Below are 18,882 nucleotides of genomic sequence, written 5' to 3'. Positions count from 1 at the left end.
CTAGGCTTCTATAGTTTTTTAAAGATCGGTTTGCTGGCATTTCAAAAGTAATGACTCATGAATAAGCACGTTCAAAAAAAGTTCTCTTCACTTAAAATTATTTTTTTTTCATAGCTTTATGTAATACCAAACGGAAGCAGGGCTAAAAATTACTTTAAAGCCACCGCTTTTATCAAATTAAAATGCTGATTAAGTAAAAAACGAATATATCAAATATTGAAGTAATTATCTGTTGATGGGCTCAACAACAGTTGAACAAAATAGGTTTCCCAAAAGTAACAGCACTCAGCACAAAGCAACAAAATCGAATTCTAAGAAATTAAAAACATGAAAAAAAAATTGAAACACGAATCCAAGCAAAGGTAATTTTGCTATTGGTTCTGCAAGTCATGCAAAAATTCAAAACCTAGACAAACAGAAAAGCAATTATGCTATTTAAGAGAACTCTTCCATGTGCGAATTGATTATTGTAGCGAGAAAAATTGAGACGAGGCGTTAAATTAATTTTCTAAAAAATCCAATTAAACAAAACACTGACAACTTACCAATCATTTATTGTTTCTGAGGAAAACAATTGGACAAATCTGCTTTGGTAAATTGGGGTCTTTCAAAGCAAAAGTTCAATAAAACACAAAAAATTGATGACAGAGGAACAAAGATTTGAGCAAATTGAAATCACTTACATAGCTGATGGAAACCCTTCCATTAGTACAAAAGAAAAAAAAATTGTTGATTACAAAGCTGATAAAGTTTGCTTCAATTAATTTTTAAAAGAACATTTAAAATGAATTTTGGAATGTTGAGGAAATTTCAGTAATCACAAAAATGTATTGGTCAAGTCCAATAATAAATTGCACAAGACGAAATAGTTGGAACCACAAACGCTACAAAATTTCATTAAAACAGCACCAGTTGACAGCTGCTATAAACAAAAACGCTGAAATCTACATTTTTTAATGGAGTACTTCTCTTAGGAAAAGGCAAAGTCACTACCTAGGTTAACGCGCGTATAACGTTGTATATAGGTTGCTTAAAATTTTTTGAGTTAAACTATAAAGGAACTTTTGCTATTTTTCTGGTCGCACAGCATCCTGAACCGTCAACAGTCCACCGTTAATTCATGCGCAAAATTCGTGTGCAAAATAGCTTTCAGTTTTTGAAAACAATTGTGAGTTACTTAACTTAAAAGAACTAATCCAATTCCTTTAAACCAAAAAACTCGATTAAACCAATAAATCATATAGAGCTTCATTTTACACGTCACGAAGTTATAATTCATCAGCGACACAATAACAAAAACATAGCAAGACAATACCTGAATTCCAAAGAACTGAATAAAACCAGTACTTAATATCAACCGGCAAAGAGGAACAACACTCAATGATTATTTAAAGCTTAAAACCCAAACATACCGAAGAATGAGAGAAAATTCTTAAGTAGTGTCAATACATCCAATAACAACAGCGAAATTAATGTTTCTAAAAAGAATCCACCAGCTTTGAAAACCAAGAAAGACAAAAAGGTAGGATAACGAACACAGAAATTGAGAAAAAGTATTTCACTTTGGTCATCGAAAAAGCGGCGTGAAGGTATTCGACATAAAATTATCTGACACTAGAAAGCACAGAAAGCCAATAAGACCTCTTTATTAAAACAAAGAAAAACACTAACATTAAAAAACAAAAAAAATCAACCAAATCAGAATCTTTGTTGAAAACAAGTACTGTCAAATTCATTAATACTGCTGTTAGTTCGAAACAAAAACTAATAAACACATTCTATTACGCCCAATCATGAGACCTTGTTCGATGAAATCTCTCAAATAACTGAGAAAGAACAAAATAAGTAGAAAGAACAACCAGGCAAAAAATCTCATATTGCATTAAAGCAAAGAATGCCAGTGAGAAAAAAGTACTGAACTGCAAAATTTATGTAAACAGAATTTTATTCCACTACAACGCCGAAGGAACTTCTCATCAATGACATTTTGTGACAAAACAACAAAACGAATACTTGACGTCATTGAGTGACAGGACAACAAAAAGAAAATCAGTAACATATTTTAACAGCCGGTTTCAAAAGTCATTAAAACCAAAACCATTAACGGTAATAATTAACTACTTTTTCAAGCCTGTTAGATTTGTCAGTGATGACGAGCGAAACAGAAATTCACCGATATTTTCTTTGGAAGGAAGCATTGCTCTAGCGTAACTACTCCAGTTTGACTTCTCGATGACATAAAGAAACGTGCATGAACAATTCTTAAAAAGTAGTGCACCAATACAATTCAAACTCTGTGAATTGTAATATAGAAAAATAAGTAAACGAAGGTAAGATTAAAGTTAGGTGACATTAAAAGCAGAAAAAAAACGTAAAAAGACAAATATTCGAACTTTTTTAGAAACAAACTAAAATGAAAACACTTCGCGTTTCTCGAGAATACTCATTTGGGTTGTCCAGATTTGTCAGAACTGATTTCAACAAGCAAATCCGTCATTAACTGCCTAGATGCAATTACAAATGGTTCAAAATTGGCCTCTCAAAAAAACATCGTTTCAAACAAAATTCCGGGGCAACTTAATTCAGAGATGAGGGGGTGGTAGCCTTAGAAAAAGTTTAAAAAAAAACATTTGGAACAATGTGCAGAATTCATGTGGCTGCAAAAAGATCAAACTTTGATCGGTTTTGCAGCAGCGGTCTGAACAGCCCAGTTGCGGCCTTAAACATGGAGCTATACCAGCTTTGAACCTATCAGTATGCATGAACAATTATCCTCGCTTACAATGGCCGGCCTGCAAGTCGAGCGTGAAAAATTCCCACAAGAATGTCAACAACTGTAGTAGAAAAAGACATTTAAGCAAAAATTTTGCATTAAAATGACGCACACGCTTACAATAATTACTTCAAACTTCGTTCAAAGGAAATTAAACAAGATCAGCGTCTTTTTCATCTTTTTAACCGACTACCGTCGCCCGATTGCTCTCAAACGACTGCCTCGCAGTTGAATTTGTTAGTAGCTAGCTACGGTTAAGGAAGGCTAGCTTCAGCTTAACTGAAGGGTTGAACGTTGCGAGGGCGGGGGGATCGAGCGGGCTGCGCTGGGTTACAGGTAGACCAATGTACAGGGGATGGGGGGATGACTTGGGGGGGGGGGGGGGGGCTGATGTGGGGTCAGGGTGAAAAAGGGAGGGAGGGGAGGGGTCAAACTCTTAAGAACCAGCCGGATAGAAACAGCCGGTATACACTTAGCATTCCGATGACTTGAAATTGTCACTAATGAACTCTGGTCATATATCTTAATGCCCGGTTTGTATTAAAGCTGTCTCGTCGTAGCTTTTGATTGAGTTATTTTGAAGTTGACCGCACTAGCAAAAAGTATATTAGTTGAATGACATTTATGCTCTAATCAGTTGGAACCGTAGGAATTTGTTCTTGAGGAATCTGACTTGAACAAAGAACCTGGGAAAAAATAATGAACATAACCGACTAACGTTGGGCGAATTGCTCTCAAACGACTGCGAGCGGTTGATTTCGTCACTAAATAGCCACGGTTTAGTGAGGCTAGCTTTAGCTTAATTCGACTCTTTTAGTTCTCTAGCCTTGCTAGTAAATAAATAAAAAAAACTGATATTTTAAAAAATTCCAAAATATTGCAAAATTGAAAAAAAGCTTCCAGCTTTGGCAGTGAAAATGTTCAAAAACTATTTTTTGTCTGAGGAGTTATGTCAAGTAACCCATCTGCAAGACTTGAAAAACTTCGTTGGCCAGTACTGATCGCATAACTCAGAAAGGGACAAAATATTCAACAAAATTGAAAACAATCGTAAACTTTAACAAAATCTTGGTAAAATTCAGGATACTAAAAAATTCAAAACTATTTCATGGTCTCAAGAGACTATCCAGTATCCCTTTTTCAAGCTTTAAATAGTTTCAATGGTTCAAAAAGATTCATAAACTTAGAACATTATAATAAATTTCCAAATATTTGAAAAAAAAATTAAATTTCATCAAAAAAATTGCTAAAGCTGGAGTCATTAAAATATTGATAACCATTCCAATAACTCCAAAAACTATGCGACAGCTTATTATCAAAACTGGGAGGAGGCCTCTAGGAAACTGGTGCACGAAAAAAATGATAACAAAATCAAAAAAGTTCGAAAAACTTGAAAAAATTGCAAATATATTTTAAAATATGATTACCGTTGAGGAGGTTATGTGGCTGTAGAAACCAACTAAGCTGTAGAAACCTAAAAATGACAAAAAATTTCAAAAAACTTGGAAAAAAATGCAAGTTGCATGAAAAAACTGCTAAAACTTGTGATAATAAAGGTTGAAAACTAATCCACGGCCAAGAAAACATTTTCCATTAACTTAATATCAAACTCTAACGGAGATTTTCTGTTAGGCTGAAAAAACTGAATAATGACAATAAATTTCAAAAAAAATTTTAAAAAATATGTTAAAACTCGTGGTGTTGAAACCTTGGAAAACATTCCAATACATTTAGAAACTATAGTAACCTATTGTCAAACCCTAGAGGAGGTTTCTCGGCTTTTGATGCTGGAAAAACCTAAAAACCGACAACAAAAAAACTGGCTAATCAAGTTTTATCAAAAAAATCGCATTAACTTGTCCTATTAAAAAATTGAAAGCTATTCTATGGCTAATAGTAAAAAAATTTTCAGTAACTCATTATCAAACCCCTAAGGACATTTTGTGGCCCCTGCGTCTGGAAAGACGTGAATAATGAAAAATTTCAAAAAAAATTGAAAAAAATTGCACGTTTTCACAAAAAAATGCTAAAATTCGTAATGTTAAAATATTTAAACCATTCTACTACCAAAAGAAGCTACGCAGTAACCTATTATAAAACCCTAAAGGAGGTTCCTTGACACCTAGGGCTAATAAATATCAAAAATTTTTCAAAAAAAAAATTAGTATAAAATTGCGTGTTTTTAGCGATCGGTTGTTCGAACGCAGCCACGGGGGGCGGGGTGTCACCGGGGAGCTGATGGGGGGAGGGGTTGTTCAACAGTAAGGTGGGGGGGCAACAGGCCTGTGGGTGGTGGGTGCAATATTTCGGGGGGGGGGGGGTCAACAGTGGGGGTGTCTTCAATCTCTAAGAACCGCCCTTCACACCATAAGTATAAGTCTCGAAAACAGGTTGAGCTGAAAAGCTCTAAAAAGCACTTAATGGCTGGTCTCTACCTGTTTATCCCGTTTTTGAGGACGAAAATTCAACAGCGTCAGACGCAATCGGTCAAGCGAAAAATCGCATAAAAAAGACCGACAGGACTAATATAATTGCTACAAACTTCGTTTGAGAGCAATTGAAAACCAAGAAAGACATTTTTGCAACACCCTAAGAACGCATCTCCATTTTCACCAAAAAGGACATCACTCCCTTTTTAAAAATAAAAATTAATTCACAGCGGTTAGAGAGAGAGAGAGAGAGAAAAGCGAGAGAGATGAAAACAGGTTATGAAACGGAGCAATTCGAACCAAGGTCACCCAATTCCATTAGCTTTTTAAACAAAAAACAAACCGAGGAAAATTAAATCCATTTTGGGTCAAAATTTTATGACCTCTTAGCATAGTAACAAACGCATGCTAATGCAATTCAAAACCTAAGCCATTCAAGGCTGACATCTACCCGACTATTTACATCATTGCAACCACATTGCAGATGCATTATAATTATCATAACAATTCTAGACTGCAGACGCCCTGGAGCAACTCAGCCATAAAATCAGCCCAGGAGAGCACACGAGCCAAATTAACATCATGTCAGTTTTAGTAGTAACAGTAGTACTGCTAAAGCACCCCTTAGCGAAATAATACAGGCGACAGTTCTACAATCTATCACAGACCTCTTTAGCTTCATCAAGTACCTATGCATTATCTAATCCCATAAGAAAAGTCAATAAGCAGAAAGTCCCACCGCGTCTTGGGTAATCATACTCCAAAATGGAGGAACCAAAAAGTTGCAAGACTGCCTTTACAAACAGACAAGCCAGGAATTTGTTTGTACGAGAGTTTGGTCAATACTGCAGAGTCGTCAGATTTAAATAGCACTGTCAAAATGTTTCCTCAAAAATTTAATTGGCAAAGCAATGGAAAGCATTGTGCATCATTTTCGATCTTTTTCCAAATAACTTCCAACAATGGGTAGTTATGTAATTAAAACCGTAAGATCACGGATCTATTTAGCTCATGACGTGAACAGAATCAGCTCATTAAGTCATTTTCTGCTATCTGATACGTTCAATCGATTCCTGCGTGTCATTTCTTTACCGTAACAGCAGGCATGTGGGGATACAGCAGTTGTGCTAATGGGGGAGGTGGGTGCTTTGGAGAGTAGATAGAACGTGAACAAATGGACTGATTATGGACTAAATGACGACTACCACCATCACATAACAACCAGTGCCTTAGTGTTCTGTTATATTCCTCAAAGAAGAGATGAAGAAAGACAAGAGCCCTACAAAATTAATTCCTTCCTTTCCTTCCCTTTCCCCATTCCATCTCCTCAGGGCTTCACAGCATACTTGAGACATTTGGCTGGTCGGGAGTGCAACACGTAACAGATGGTTTGCTCTACCAGCCGACCGCTCTCCAAGCCGATAACACAATTGTCAATTTCTACACATGATCTGCTTGAAACTTGACCCTGTTTGTAACCAGGGAAAACAATTATTGAGAATTGAAAATATCGGGAAAAACGAAAGTGCATTGAGCAACCGAAACATGTCCTTTAGAACAAGTTCCAGGTTCAAAAATAAATCTAACTGAATATGTTAGTCATTAAATAGATCAATAAGATCTTATTTTTTTAAAAAAAAACATCTATTTCTCGTCAAATAAAATTTGTTTGTTATCAGCATAAGCGATACAATTCGGCTCATTGGAACCATGGAACCCTCAGACGTCCGGCTACCTACGTCACGTGACTTGCCTCAAGTCCTTCATAACTAGTCCATTAATTTCCTCTCACTTCATTGACTGTTAATCGAGTATTCTAATGAGGAATGCTTCAGATGATCAATTGAACCAGACTACCATAATGAGATAACATTCACTACATTCCCGTACATCGCCATATCAGGCATAGTAGTGACCATAAATTACATCAACTTCAAATGCAAATAAAACAAACCCAACAAACATATCTGCTACACTAAAAAAAGAAATGGAAAACATACAACCAATTTTTTTGCTCAAGAGACAATCTGAAGAAGTAAAAAACTAAACTAAACAAAATTTTTTGTCACTCATCTTAGAGAAAAAAACTCATCTTTATCTATTAAAGTCTGAAACATTATCAAAAAAATTTTAAAAAGAACCATAATTTAAAAAGGCAGGAGCTACAAATTCAATCATCCATTACGTAAATGACCGTAAGCAAAATCTTTACGGGAGTGAACAAAATTCAAAAGCGGAGTTGGTGATTTTAGAAGGAAAGAGTCAAATGACGCTTTTTGGAGTTCATTATCGGGCTATGAACTGCTTCTAAGTTATTCACCATAAAACGGAGAGTTTTGGTTGACTTATTTTGATAAACGTTGATAATTAGGGATATCAACTGAACCAAATATTTTATAAAAACGGCAAAAAACAAAAGAATAGATTTTATATACTCCATAGTGAGGCTACCCTAAAATTACTCCAGAAGTCCAAAAATAGTTTTAAAAATTTAAATCAGAAATTAGAAATTCTGTGAAAAATAGCATTTAAAAATTTGACGGTTTTATCGTAGCTTTTATGTACAAAATTAGTTAGTAACAAAGTTCAACAAAAACTTCGCTTCATTTAAAAAAAAAGTGTTAAATTGACAGATAACTGGCGTAATCGATTCCCATGAGCCCGATTAGGCTGCCTAAAAGCATAAAAAGCATTGAATATGGTAGGCCTACCCTTAGGGGGGGGGGGGGGGGGCGTGAGCAACAATTCAGAATGTGACTGAAAAAAGTCAGTCTGAAAAAATGTAGGATCAATAAGAAAGACACACATTTCGCAAGAGCAAAGTAATAAACTTTCAGTCATCTAAGGCTTCGAAACTGAAATAAAAAAGCCGAATTCAAATTAACCAACTCATTTTAAAGCTCTTTGAGAGAAGATAATTTTCTATTAAATCAGAATTTTTTTATTAAATAAAAAGGCACAGGTCAAGTGACAAACTCAACGTATAGAGTTTTATAAAATTGTAAGCAGGGAAAAATGCAAATTTTCAGCTTCGAGATAGCACTTAAAATGACTCCTAGAGTTAATCCATTCCGATGCGTTTTATAGGGATTCGTTACTGTAATATTTGGGACTAACTAAGTTCACCAAAAAATGCTCATCATTTCTCATGTCTCAAAGGAACCTAAAACAAGGAACTTAATTTTTAAATGAGGCGCGTATCAAATTCAATTCACGGCATCCACTGACGATCCTTTATAATCAACGTTAACAGAAATATTAATATCAATTATAGTTTTTAAAACTACGCGAAAATCAGTCACGAAACATTGAACAGCAATAAAATATTTTTGAACATTAAAGAAAACCCAAAAGTCTCCGCAACACCTGTTACGAAACTGGTTTAAACTTTTGAATACCCGGTTGAAAACATCAATATATCCCGAAAATATACGAAAGTTTACGATACAAAGTATTCAAGTGTTCTAAACAATTGTCTTATAATAGCTTTTAAAAAAAGAACAGGGCTTGTTAACATTGTAAATTTTCAGGATTTCAGTTGAGTTCTATACCAAAGTTCTGTCAAATTTTTGCAAATTTGCAGAATTTTTGCAAATCAGGCAACTTTAAACTACTAAAAATTCAGCAATTTTGAAAAAAAATAAGTTTTTTAATCTTTCCGCAGTAAAATCCTCGTCCTTCACATGTATTTTGTCGACTAATTTTCATGTTAACAAAATCATAGACACTTGAGTACATTGTTGCGTCCAGCGGATTTTGAAGTCCCGTCTTTATGTGTTTGAATTGTTTTTCGACTGATTTCCACAAAGTTTGTAAATTTTTGCCTAACGGCTAAAAAAATTCTATCAAGTTGAGGCCCTAATTAATGTTTTCAAAAAACTTAGTCAGTTCCACTATCTGATAAAAGGCTGATCAGACAGTTTGCAAGAAATTTAAAATTCTGCGACCAAAAATTTCAAATCACGGGGGCAGCCATTATGTTTACCATACACAAGGCTCGCTTCCGAATCAAAATCGTTGTATGCAAAACAAACAGTTCGTCAAGAACGTCATAAATTCGAAGGAAATTTTGTACACTCAATGTTTGCGGACGTTTTATTATACAAATAATTCAATTCTAGGTAAATTTATTTGGTTCAAAAAAGGGTCACTTCTCTTATGAACATGAGCATGCTTTTTACAAGCGAAGCAGATAAATGGCGTTTGACTTGATCGCCGAATTTGCCGCAAACAGCAGCAGCACATGGCAGACAAAAGTGAACTTGATCATAACAGACAATTTATTTGTTCAAGTCGCTCGTGACCTGGCAAGCCATGAAACTAAGGTGAAGTCTACGGGATAAATTTGGGGTGAAATTGTTATAGAACACATGTAGGAAAAAAGTATTTGAAAAACTTGTGTTCTATGGAACTAAAAACACTGATATGGTCAGATGGCACTAGGCAAACCATCACAGACCTCTCTATTTTTAAAAAAGTAAACTCCATTTGTCATTTTGTTCAACAAAAACGAAATTTTATGTGAAGAAAAAACTAACCAATTTGTACTTAAAAGTTGCTCCGAGCAGAAGCTGTATGTCAATTACCAATGATTGGAATAAAAAAAGATAGGCAAAAAATCGCTAAAACAATCTTAAAAACCGAAAAGCAGCAGCACAACCTCTAAAGCAGCAAAAAACTCACGAATAATTACCCATAATCTCCAAAACACTGTGCTAACTAAAAAAATAGCCGGCAGATTGCCGGAAAATAGCCGCCGTTGACACGCTTGATGCACATCGGGATTGAAACAAAAAAATAAATAGAAGAAATAGAAATTGACCAATATTTTCGTTTTTTTTTTCAGTGTCCAAAAAGTGTTCTAATTTGGCGTACAGTTTCAGTTAGATTCTAAAAATTCTTATTTCAACTTCTAAACTGAAGGCTATTAAGCGCACATGAACTTTGATAACCTAATTCAAAAAACTTAATAACCGGGCTCCATCGGTTTATCCCGTTATTAAATTTGCTCTTTTGACATTGACAGTATTCACTAAATTACGTATTTCAATTCTTGAAAATTCATTCAGTTGAAACATTGAGTAAGGTAAGTCATGAGTCAAATGTTAAAATCGTGACATTAAAACGAAAAATGTGATCAAAAGGTAAGCGGCTTGAAACAAGGAGAGCGCCAAAATGATAGCCGTTGAGAGGCTAACGGCGGCTAATAATTATTATTGCAGCCTATTCAACCCTTTTATCTGAAATACTTAAAACTAAAAAACTGCTTGAAAGCCGCACGTCAAAAATTTTTTTTCACATCTCAATTTCTTTGTCTCTAGAAAGCAACTAGATGACAAAAAACAACTCTGTTTTCACTCCAATCTTCCACTTTTTGTTCGGGAGATGTGATTTTAGGCGAAAGTTTACGCTACAAAGTATTCAAGTGTTCTAAACAATTGTCTTAACATAATAGCTTTCAGAAAAAGAACAGGGTTTTTTAACATTGTAAATTTGCAGCATTTCAGTTGAGTTCTAAACCAAAGTTCTGGCAAATTTTTGCAGATTTGCGGAATTTTTGCAAATTCAGCCAACTTTAAACTACTATGAATATAGCAATTTTGAAAAAAAATAAATTTTTTAATCTTTCCGCAGTAACTTTTAAAATCCTCGTCCTTTACATGTATTTTGTGGACTAATTTTCATGTTAACGAAATCAGAGACACTTGAGTACATTGTTGCGTCCAGCGGATTCTGAAGTCCCGTCTTTATGTGTTTGAATTGGTTTTCGACTAATTTCCACAAAGTTTGTAAATTTTTGACGAACAGCTATAAAAATGGCTCCATCTAATTGAGCTTTCACCTATGTTACGCCCGTTTTGTTCTAAACTCAAACCACTCAATTCTTTTCACGCGTTTTATTTTCAAGCTTCAAAGTTCACTCCAAAAAATTTCTTTAAAAAAGGATTTATCCAATGCTCCTCTTCGAGTCGTAAAAAAGACAGGTCCCCAATACAATTCAAATTCTTCGAATTGTAGAAAAAAAATCGAGAATGAGATCACTAATAGCTTGGCTATTGCTTCGCGGCTATTAATCATGTATCACAGATTTCGCAATGTTCACTATTAATCATGTATCACAGATAACGCAGTGCCCAGTTTTCATTGAATATTATAGAACCTTTCCAGTTTTTAATCCAAATCTGGAACAATAACTTAACCTCTCATGCAGAAAAAGGTTTATTTTGTGATGTAATATTTATTTTTCGATGTAATAATCATTTAGACAGCAGAGATTCAAGGTAATGTATGTGATTATTATGACTGAAAAGTCGCTCTTATGTTATTTTATTCCTCCAATCTGATTCATTCAATTGTAATAGAGCCAAACAATGATACAAAGAGGTTTAACCAATAAGAAGTTTAAAGATTTGAGAAAACCGGTCCAAACTAGATACGTGAACGCATATTACCGAGTTTCTTTGATTCCTATGAAATCGTATAATTAGTTAATCATTTTTGAGTCCGGTAGCGTTAGAAAATCCAATAGCAATATTCGGGTACGAACCAGTGTTATTACTAGTAAAACCATATTTTGATTCTGCCCAAGTTATTCGAGTAATTCAGCTTCTAAGATCTGATAAGATGACGACTAAAATCTGTTCGCGTGCAAGATATTGTCGATTCTTTTACGATAAAATTGAACATCTAGCGAATATCGATCGTGTAATCTGATAAGATACTAATCACTTTTCATCGATGATACTTAATTTTCTGAATTGATATCGTATGCTATCAAAATTTTTATCAAATTTCATTTTGAAAAACATGAAAAGATGAATTGCTCTCAAGCAATATTCGAGGGGTGGGTTTTGACAGTAGGATATTCAGTAGCTCTCAATTCTACTTCTTAGCATTATTGTTCCGTGGCATTTTGTGAATTGCTTTGAAATCATAGATGCAATAGCCAAAATTTATGCCAGAGGTCAACGTGGCATTTTCAAACGATGTATGTGCCGCACTGTCAATTGGTGCAAGTGGTAACTATTCAACCACTGGCGTAACTTTCGTTCAAATTAAATTATTTTCTTTTTCCTCTATTTCAGCCTGGTCACTAACTTTTGTCCTAACAAATGTAAGTTTCGAATATCGTGTATGACCAGACTAAAAATTTTATCAAGTTGAGGCCCGAATTAATGTTTTAAAAAAACTTAGTCAGTTCCACTATCTGATAAGACAGTTTGCAAGAAATCTTTAAAATCCTGCGATCACGGGTGGCAGCCATTATGTTTGCCATAACAAGGCTCGATTCAGAATCAAAATCGAAGTATGCAAAGCCAACAGTTCAAGAAGGTCATAAATTCGACGGAACTTTTGGAAACTCGATGTTTGTGGACGTTTTATTCAAATAATTCAATTCTAGGTAAATTTATTTGGTTCAAAAACGGATCACTTCTCGTATGAACATGAGCATGCTTTTTACAAGCGAAGAAGATAAATGACGCTTGAGTTGACCGGCGAATTTGCCGCAAACAGCAGCAGCACATGACAGACAAAGTGAATTTGATCATAACAAACAATTTATTTGTTCATGTCGCTCGTGACCTGGCAAGCCATGAAACTAAGGTGAAAATTGTTCAATATCAACAGACAATCTTCCCCTTTAACTCTTCCTAAATTATCAATTCCCTCCGGCGGCTTAATTTCTCCGATCTTGTTTGAGGCACAAAAACCTCTCTAGCTTGGAGACACAGACATGTTTCGAAATTAAACAACTGCTGCCGGCCAAATTTTACGTTACTAACTTGTTTATAACTCAGTCGTGGTAGTGAGATCACTTTGTTTTGAAACTACTGAATTGGAAATTAGGTAATCAGTTATAATCCAAGTTATAATAAAATCGGCATACTTACTAGAGCTTTTCACATTGTTCACTGAAACGCATTAATCAAATCAAACTCACAGTCAACTTAAACAAACATCCAACTTAAGTCAAGCTTCAATGAACATAGATTCTACTGAAAAATATTGAAGCATACAAAAGCATGGAAACATATATAAACGCAAAATCTAGCGCGCTAAGGAACAAAATAGAGGCGGTCGAATTTTTTAAATCCCTGGTTAGGCGGACTCGTCGTACTTTGGCTATAAATGGGAAATTTCCGAAAGAGGGGGAAATTCCAGAATAGGTCAACAGCTGTAATTTTTGGGTTCATTGATTGCACATTGTTTTTATTTTGGGCTGGAAGCCTCAAAGAGCACAATCACAAAGTATTGTGATCAATTGGACGTACTAAAAGTTTATTTTGACAATTAGTCAAATTTTGGGAGGTTTCTGTAAGTAAACAGCCGGAAATTTATTCCACACACCGAATTGGTAAAATGAATATTAGAATGAATTTTCTGAAAAGCATGTGCTTAGGTGGGAAGGCAAAGCAGATCTAAACATATACTAATAAATGCAAAACCTATTTGAAACTATAGCATACATCAGCTTAATTTATATCAACGTACCTCTAATGATACTCTAATAGGATTTTTCGTAACACGCGATTAGAGGCCTAGCAAAATATTTGGATCTACTACAAATATCTAATCATTTTCACAAACCCTATATTTTTAAGATGTGCAGACTTTATTCTGGAGTTCACAAAAAAATGACTTGGAGAATTTTTGAAATAAGGAAGCTAGTTTCATTTTTGAGAGGAAATGTTTCTACCAGTTCTTTAAAAAAGTGATGATTACAGAGCTTAGCAACCATATGTTTGAATGTGCTCATTAATTCTTTCGCAAGGCAACTTACAAAAATAGGCCAACTGAAAAAATTTTTCTTTTCATATTTTGTCAATACTGCTCATAAACCAACCGTTATTTAAAAACTTTTGCTGTTTACGGATCCATTTGAGAGATAAAATTTTGCTTTACATGAGAGTAATACTCGCTGCAACTAAAATAGAAAAATAATACTTCTTTTCAAAACTAATAATACAAGTTAATCTATGAATCTACTAACTCTTCTATTGAGATCTGCATTGGAATTCTGGACCAGAGTCTAGCATATCTAACAGGCTGCACTTGTTCTTGAGGATCCCTGTCAACATGCATCCTCAACAACAACTGGCAAAAGGAAGCTCTCAGATCGTACGGCAGTTCCGCGTTAGACATGCAAGTCATGATCAGGTCAATCGGAAGCTGTTTACCAATCACGTCGATCGCCAGATACTGTCGGTCTAGACACATCTGAGAGAATAGGTCCAGTTGATACCTAAAACAATTTGATTTTAGGACGACCAGCAGCTTTTGGACCAATATCAGATCATAATTTAGATTCAAACGCTGCTATCAAAATAGCAGCGGTAACAGATGCAATGATACTGCAATAAAAAACAGTCACGCTGCAAATTCTTCACAGAAAAGAGAAAATGTAATTAACAATCTTCAAAGATTTTAACATCCTACGACAGTCAACACAAGCATGTTGCGCAGCCTACACCGACTCCTAGTTTTAACTGGAGTGTGATTACGCCTGCACTTGTTCTACAACTTTACAGTAAATTTTCCCTAATCAGCTCACCTAATTGAATTCAATTACAAAGATCAATTCAAATGACTCAACCATAAGCACCAGTTGCAAACCTCAATTAATTTGAGGGTCACAATGGCGACGCTGTTTACTATCGCTCCTTTAATCTTAACTGGCAATAAGGGACTTCCTCAAAAACAAAATAGAAATATCGATGCCAGAGTTTTGAAACTAAAACAGCACTTATTTGCTGAGCGCTGCTGGTCGATCGATGTGCGGGGTCCAATAATCATTAAAAATAAAATATGATCTTGTTCTTATTTTGACCTATCATCCACAAATTAGCAAAACAATTGCGCTTTCATTCAATCGGCCGATTAGTCAAGAATCGCATCGAAAAAGACAAACATAATCGACTAACGTCGGGCGAAATATTCTCAAACGACCGACGAGCGGTTGACTTCGTCAGTAGCCAGCTACAGTGGGGCACAAACGGAAAAGATCCTATAATTAAAGGGGAGTGAGGTGAGCGCAGCGGGCGGGGGGGGGCACCTGTGGGGAGGGACGGCTTTGGCTGCTCGGGGTCACGTCCGTACGGCTTAAACAATGTGCATTGGCGGGGATTGGGGGGGGGGGGAGTGATGGGAGCTGATGTTGCGGGAGTCAAACTATAAGAACCGCCCTTCATACCATGAGTATACGTTTCCAAAACCATTTCTGTGAATCGCATACTTGGACACTAGTGAGCTGAAAGGCTCTATGAAAATTTAATGCCCTCTGGGCGCTAGGCTAGCTGTTTATACCATTTTTGAGGACGAGAAGTCAAATGGGTCGGACGAAAAATCGGTCAAGCGAAAAATCGCATAAAAAAGGACCACTGGACTAATATAATTGCTAAAGTTCGTGTGAGAGCAATTAATCAGAACCACCCAAATTTGAGAGCGCGAATAAAGCAGAAATTGTAAGCAACAAACGTTGGTTGAGTTGCTCTCGAACAGGGTGAAGTGAAAGTAGCCCGTTCATGCTGAGCGACTTGTTTCGCTCGTGGGGAAAGAATGATTTTTTAAACCGAAACAGACTTTAAAATGCGCAGCAGTAACGCGATCTAAAACATCGAAAATTGTCTTCACCATGAATTCACGCCCCTGCAACAATTTCTTGTTTTTTTAAATCTCTGTCGTAAAGGTTCACGACAGAGATTTTTTAAAAAAACAAGCAAATTCAACCCTGACTAAATGCACTCCAGCTGTATTCTGTATATCTGTCTTTTTGAGACCCTCAAGATCAGGTCTCATGAAATTTTGTTTGAGTAATTTAATTACCATTGGATTCAATTAATTGCCATAAAAAATTAGCGAAATTCAAATCAACTTATACTTGGCAAATTGTCACCAGTTGAAGACAAAAATGACATCTGTATTGGAAATTTTAATCATATACATACTAGATTGAACAGAGTACAAACTTATAGTCAAAAAGGACAACGATTACTGCTTTTTACTTTTTAGAAGAATGATCAGCAAATAATATAATATAAGCATTGACTCAAGTCGAGCAAATTATAATTCAAAATTTCCGCAAAATCCAAACTCATGAATTTTTAGCTCCGCCATTTAAGAATCATTCTAAAGAGAAAATCAGATTAAAGTCAAAACACAGATCTTAGTCCGACAGTCCAAAGTATATAATTCAATAGTTACAAAAAATTGATTTCGGTAGTCAAGTATCCAAACTTCGACATGTTAACTTCAAACCAAATATCTTCATCACTTTGGATTTAAATTTGCTAAATCTAAATCATGCTTTCCGCCAATCATCAGCTAAAAGCTTTCAAATCCTCTCAATACTCTTCCCAGTTGTATTCATAATTCACTTGCATAACACTGACAAACAAAGAGCAAAAGAGCACACCTGCCTCGAGAGCAAAACAAACTCATCGCCTTCTTCAAAAGGAGAACTTAAGAGGAACAAATTTGCAGACAAACCAAACACAATCTGCAAACAAAACGCACAAACAGCAGACTAACCATTCTCCCCTCTCCCTTCCCCACAGAGTAAAAGTCACTATGTGACTAATTTTGACACAATTAATCCATTCAAACATAGCTGGCAGATTGCCAGAAAATAGCCGCAATAGATTCGTAGACCGGCACTCTAAAAACCAGTAAGAAAGACAGACCAAAAAATTCGTCTTTTCATTGAAGGCTGATATGTTATATTTTGATTTAAAATCTGTATAAGTTATTACTGCCTCTATTAGCTGATCTCAAATAACCTTCATTTAGAGTGATACACACCCATTTGACCTTATCTCTTTGAATTAAAGTAAATAAAAGTCAATTTCAAAGTGAGGAAGTCATTTTTGAGAGTGAGGTAAGTCAAGTGTGACCAAAAATTTAATCACGCGCATGAACAAAAAACTCGCTCCACTAAGAGCGAAAAATGACGTCACACATGCAATTCAGTTGAAATTGCATGAACGAATGAACAAAAAATGGCTGTGACGTCATATGGTCGTAACAAAAATCATGACGACGAAATAAAAAAAAAACCAAGAGAAGGCCAATAATAGCCTCAGCTATCGCTGTGCGGCTATTAATAAAAAGCTCTGTGCAAATGTGGTCAACGCTAAATTGCTATAAACTGAGACAAATGTAGTTGCAACATTATTCGGCAAGTATGCTTGATTAATTCATTTATGGGGTATTTCCCATCATATCCCCCCATTATGGTAAAGGGGGGGCTATAATGGGAAAGACCCCATTTTAAGAATGAAAGCTCTCACGATGTTTTACAAACACTCATTATGAATATCGTAAATTGATACGAAGTAAATACCTTACCAGTTAAAAATTAAACTTTAAAAGATCCACATAAGGCAAGAATACAAACACATTCATGTTCGTGTGCGTCATGTCAGAGCTATTCAAATTCACTTTCAGTCTCTTGAAAAGTTCTTCTTTCCCAGATTCATCTACGCCCCCCCCCCCCCCCCCATTTCAAAACTTTCCATCCCTTATTTCCAAAAAACCCATAACCTTTACTTGAAGGCGTAGGTATTGTTATTTCTAATTTTAATTGGATCAATTATATAAGGCAATAAAACGGAGATGCAATAATAGAGGGGTGAAATAATCGTTGTCAAATGTTAGTGGGTAAATGAAAAAGTAGGGGGTAAGAACTGAACGGCATATTAAAAACTTGATGAATAAGAGATAAGAGAACTTTGTAGTGCGAGTTATAGCCCTATGTGTGTTCAAACATCGGGTAAATATCTGCGCACAGGTGAGATACAATCTCAAACGTGTACTTTGTTGCATCTGTATATGAGAGATAATAGACAGTTATCTCCGTATCCGAGGATGCGAAGCTGACAAGCATTGTTTGCAGCCGCTATCAATATCGCTGTTTACAATTGGTACAGTTTTCAAAATAAGCTTCTGAATTGAGGATTTTAGAAAATAAAACAACCCGACTAACGTCGGACAAATTTCTCTCGAGCGGCGGGGCAATTTAATTCAGAGGTGTAGAGAAATTTTTCTTTATGAGTACAAAAAATAAAATAACCGACCTAACGTTAGGTGAATTGCTCTCAAAAGACCAGCGAGCGGTTGGCTTAGGGTTGCGAAGACTAGAAGACAGGGTTTCAAATCGACAGATGGAGGAGGGTGGACAATGTTTGTGTTGAGGTGCTGAGGGGAGAGGGGTAATGGGGTGGCGCTGATGGCGGGTGGAGATGACTTCTGGGGTCAAACTTTTAAGATTAAGAACCGCCCTTCACACCAATAAATTGTATCCTCGAAACAGTTTTGGTGAATCGCACTCTTAGAGTATAGTAAAGCTTAGGGCTCTAAGAGAACTTAATGCCCTCCGAGCGCTACCTGTTATACTGTTTCTGCGGACCAAAAAATAATTTGATCAGACGAAAAATCGGTAAAGCGAAAATCGCATAAAAAGACGACAGGACAAATATAATTGCCACAGACTTTCTTTGAGAGCGATTAACCACTAAGGAGGGGTCTAATGTGCCAAAACTTCCCTGAAAACTATGATTTAGGGGAAAACTATGATTTAGGGATTTGTTCTCTCAGGGGACAATCGCGGGTAGAACTACTTGACCGTAAGTACCCCTGGAACTTTTGAGACTCAACGGCGATCCAAACTATTTTAGGGTGACG

The 18,882-nt window shown here is 35.8% G+C and overlaps 1 protein-coding gene across 19 annotated transcripts in view; it reads right to left on the bottom strand.

Moving 5' to 3' along the window:
- LOC142342608 (inositol 1,4,5-trisphosphate receptor-like) overlaps positions 1-18,882 on the bottom strand; it is a 175,066-nt gene that overhangs the window by 137,665 nt on the left and 18,519 nt on the right. For 16 of the 19 annotated variants that reach the window (XM_075394000.1, XM_075394013.1, XM_075394006.1 and 13 more), the window contains exons 10-11: positions 14,195-14,446; positions 13,095-13,115 (exon numbers count right to left, since the gene is read on the bottom strand). In XM_075394000.1, coding sequence (XP_075250115.1) covers positions 13,095-13,115; positions 14,195-14,446 — 273 coding nt within the window. The remainder of the gene's footprint in view (positions 1-13,094; positions 13,116-14,194; positions 14,447-18,882) is intronic. The other 3 variants (XM_075394003.1, XM_075394017.1, XM_075394018.1) reach the window with 1 other exon arrangement.

Source organism: Convolutriloba macropyga, chromosome 7 (genome assembly GCF_964194025.1).
Source record: "Convolutriloba macropyga chromosome 7, txConMacr16.3, whole genome shotgun sequence".
Lineage (NCBI taxonomy): Eukaryota > Metazoa > Xenacoelomorpha > Acoela > Convolutidae > Convolutriloba > Convolutriloba macropyga.
Note: the sequence above shows the minus strand (reverse complement) of the source record. Positions and strands in the feature narration are given on the sequence as shown.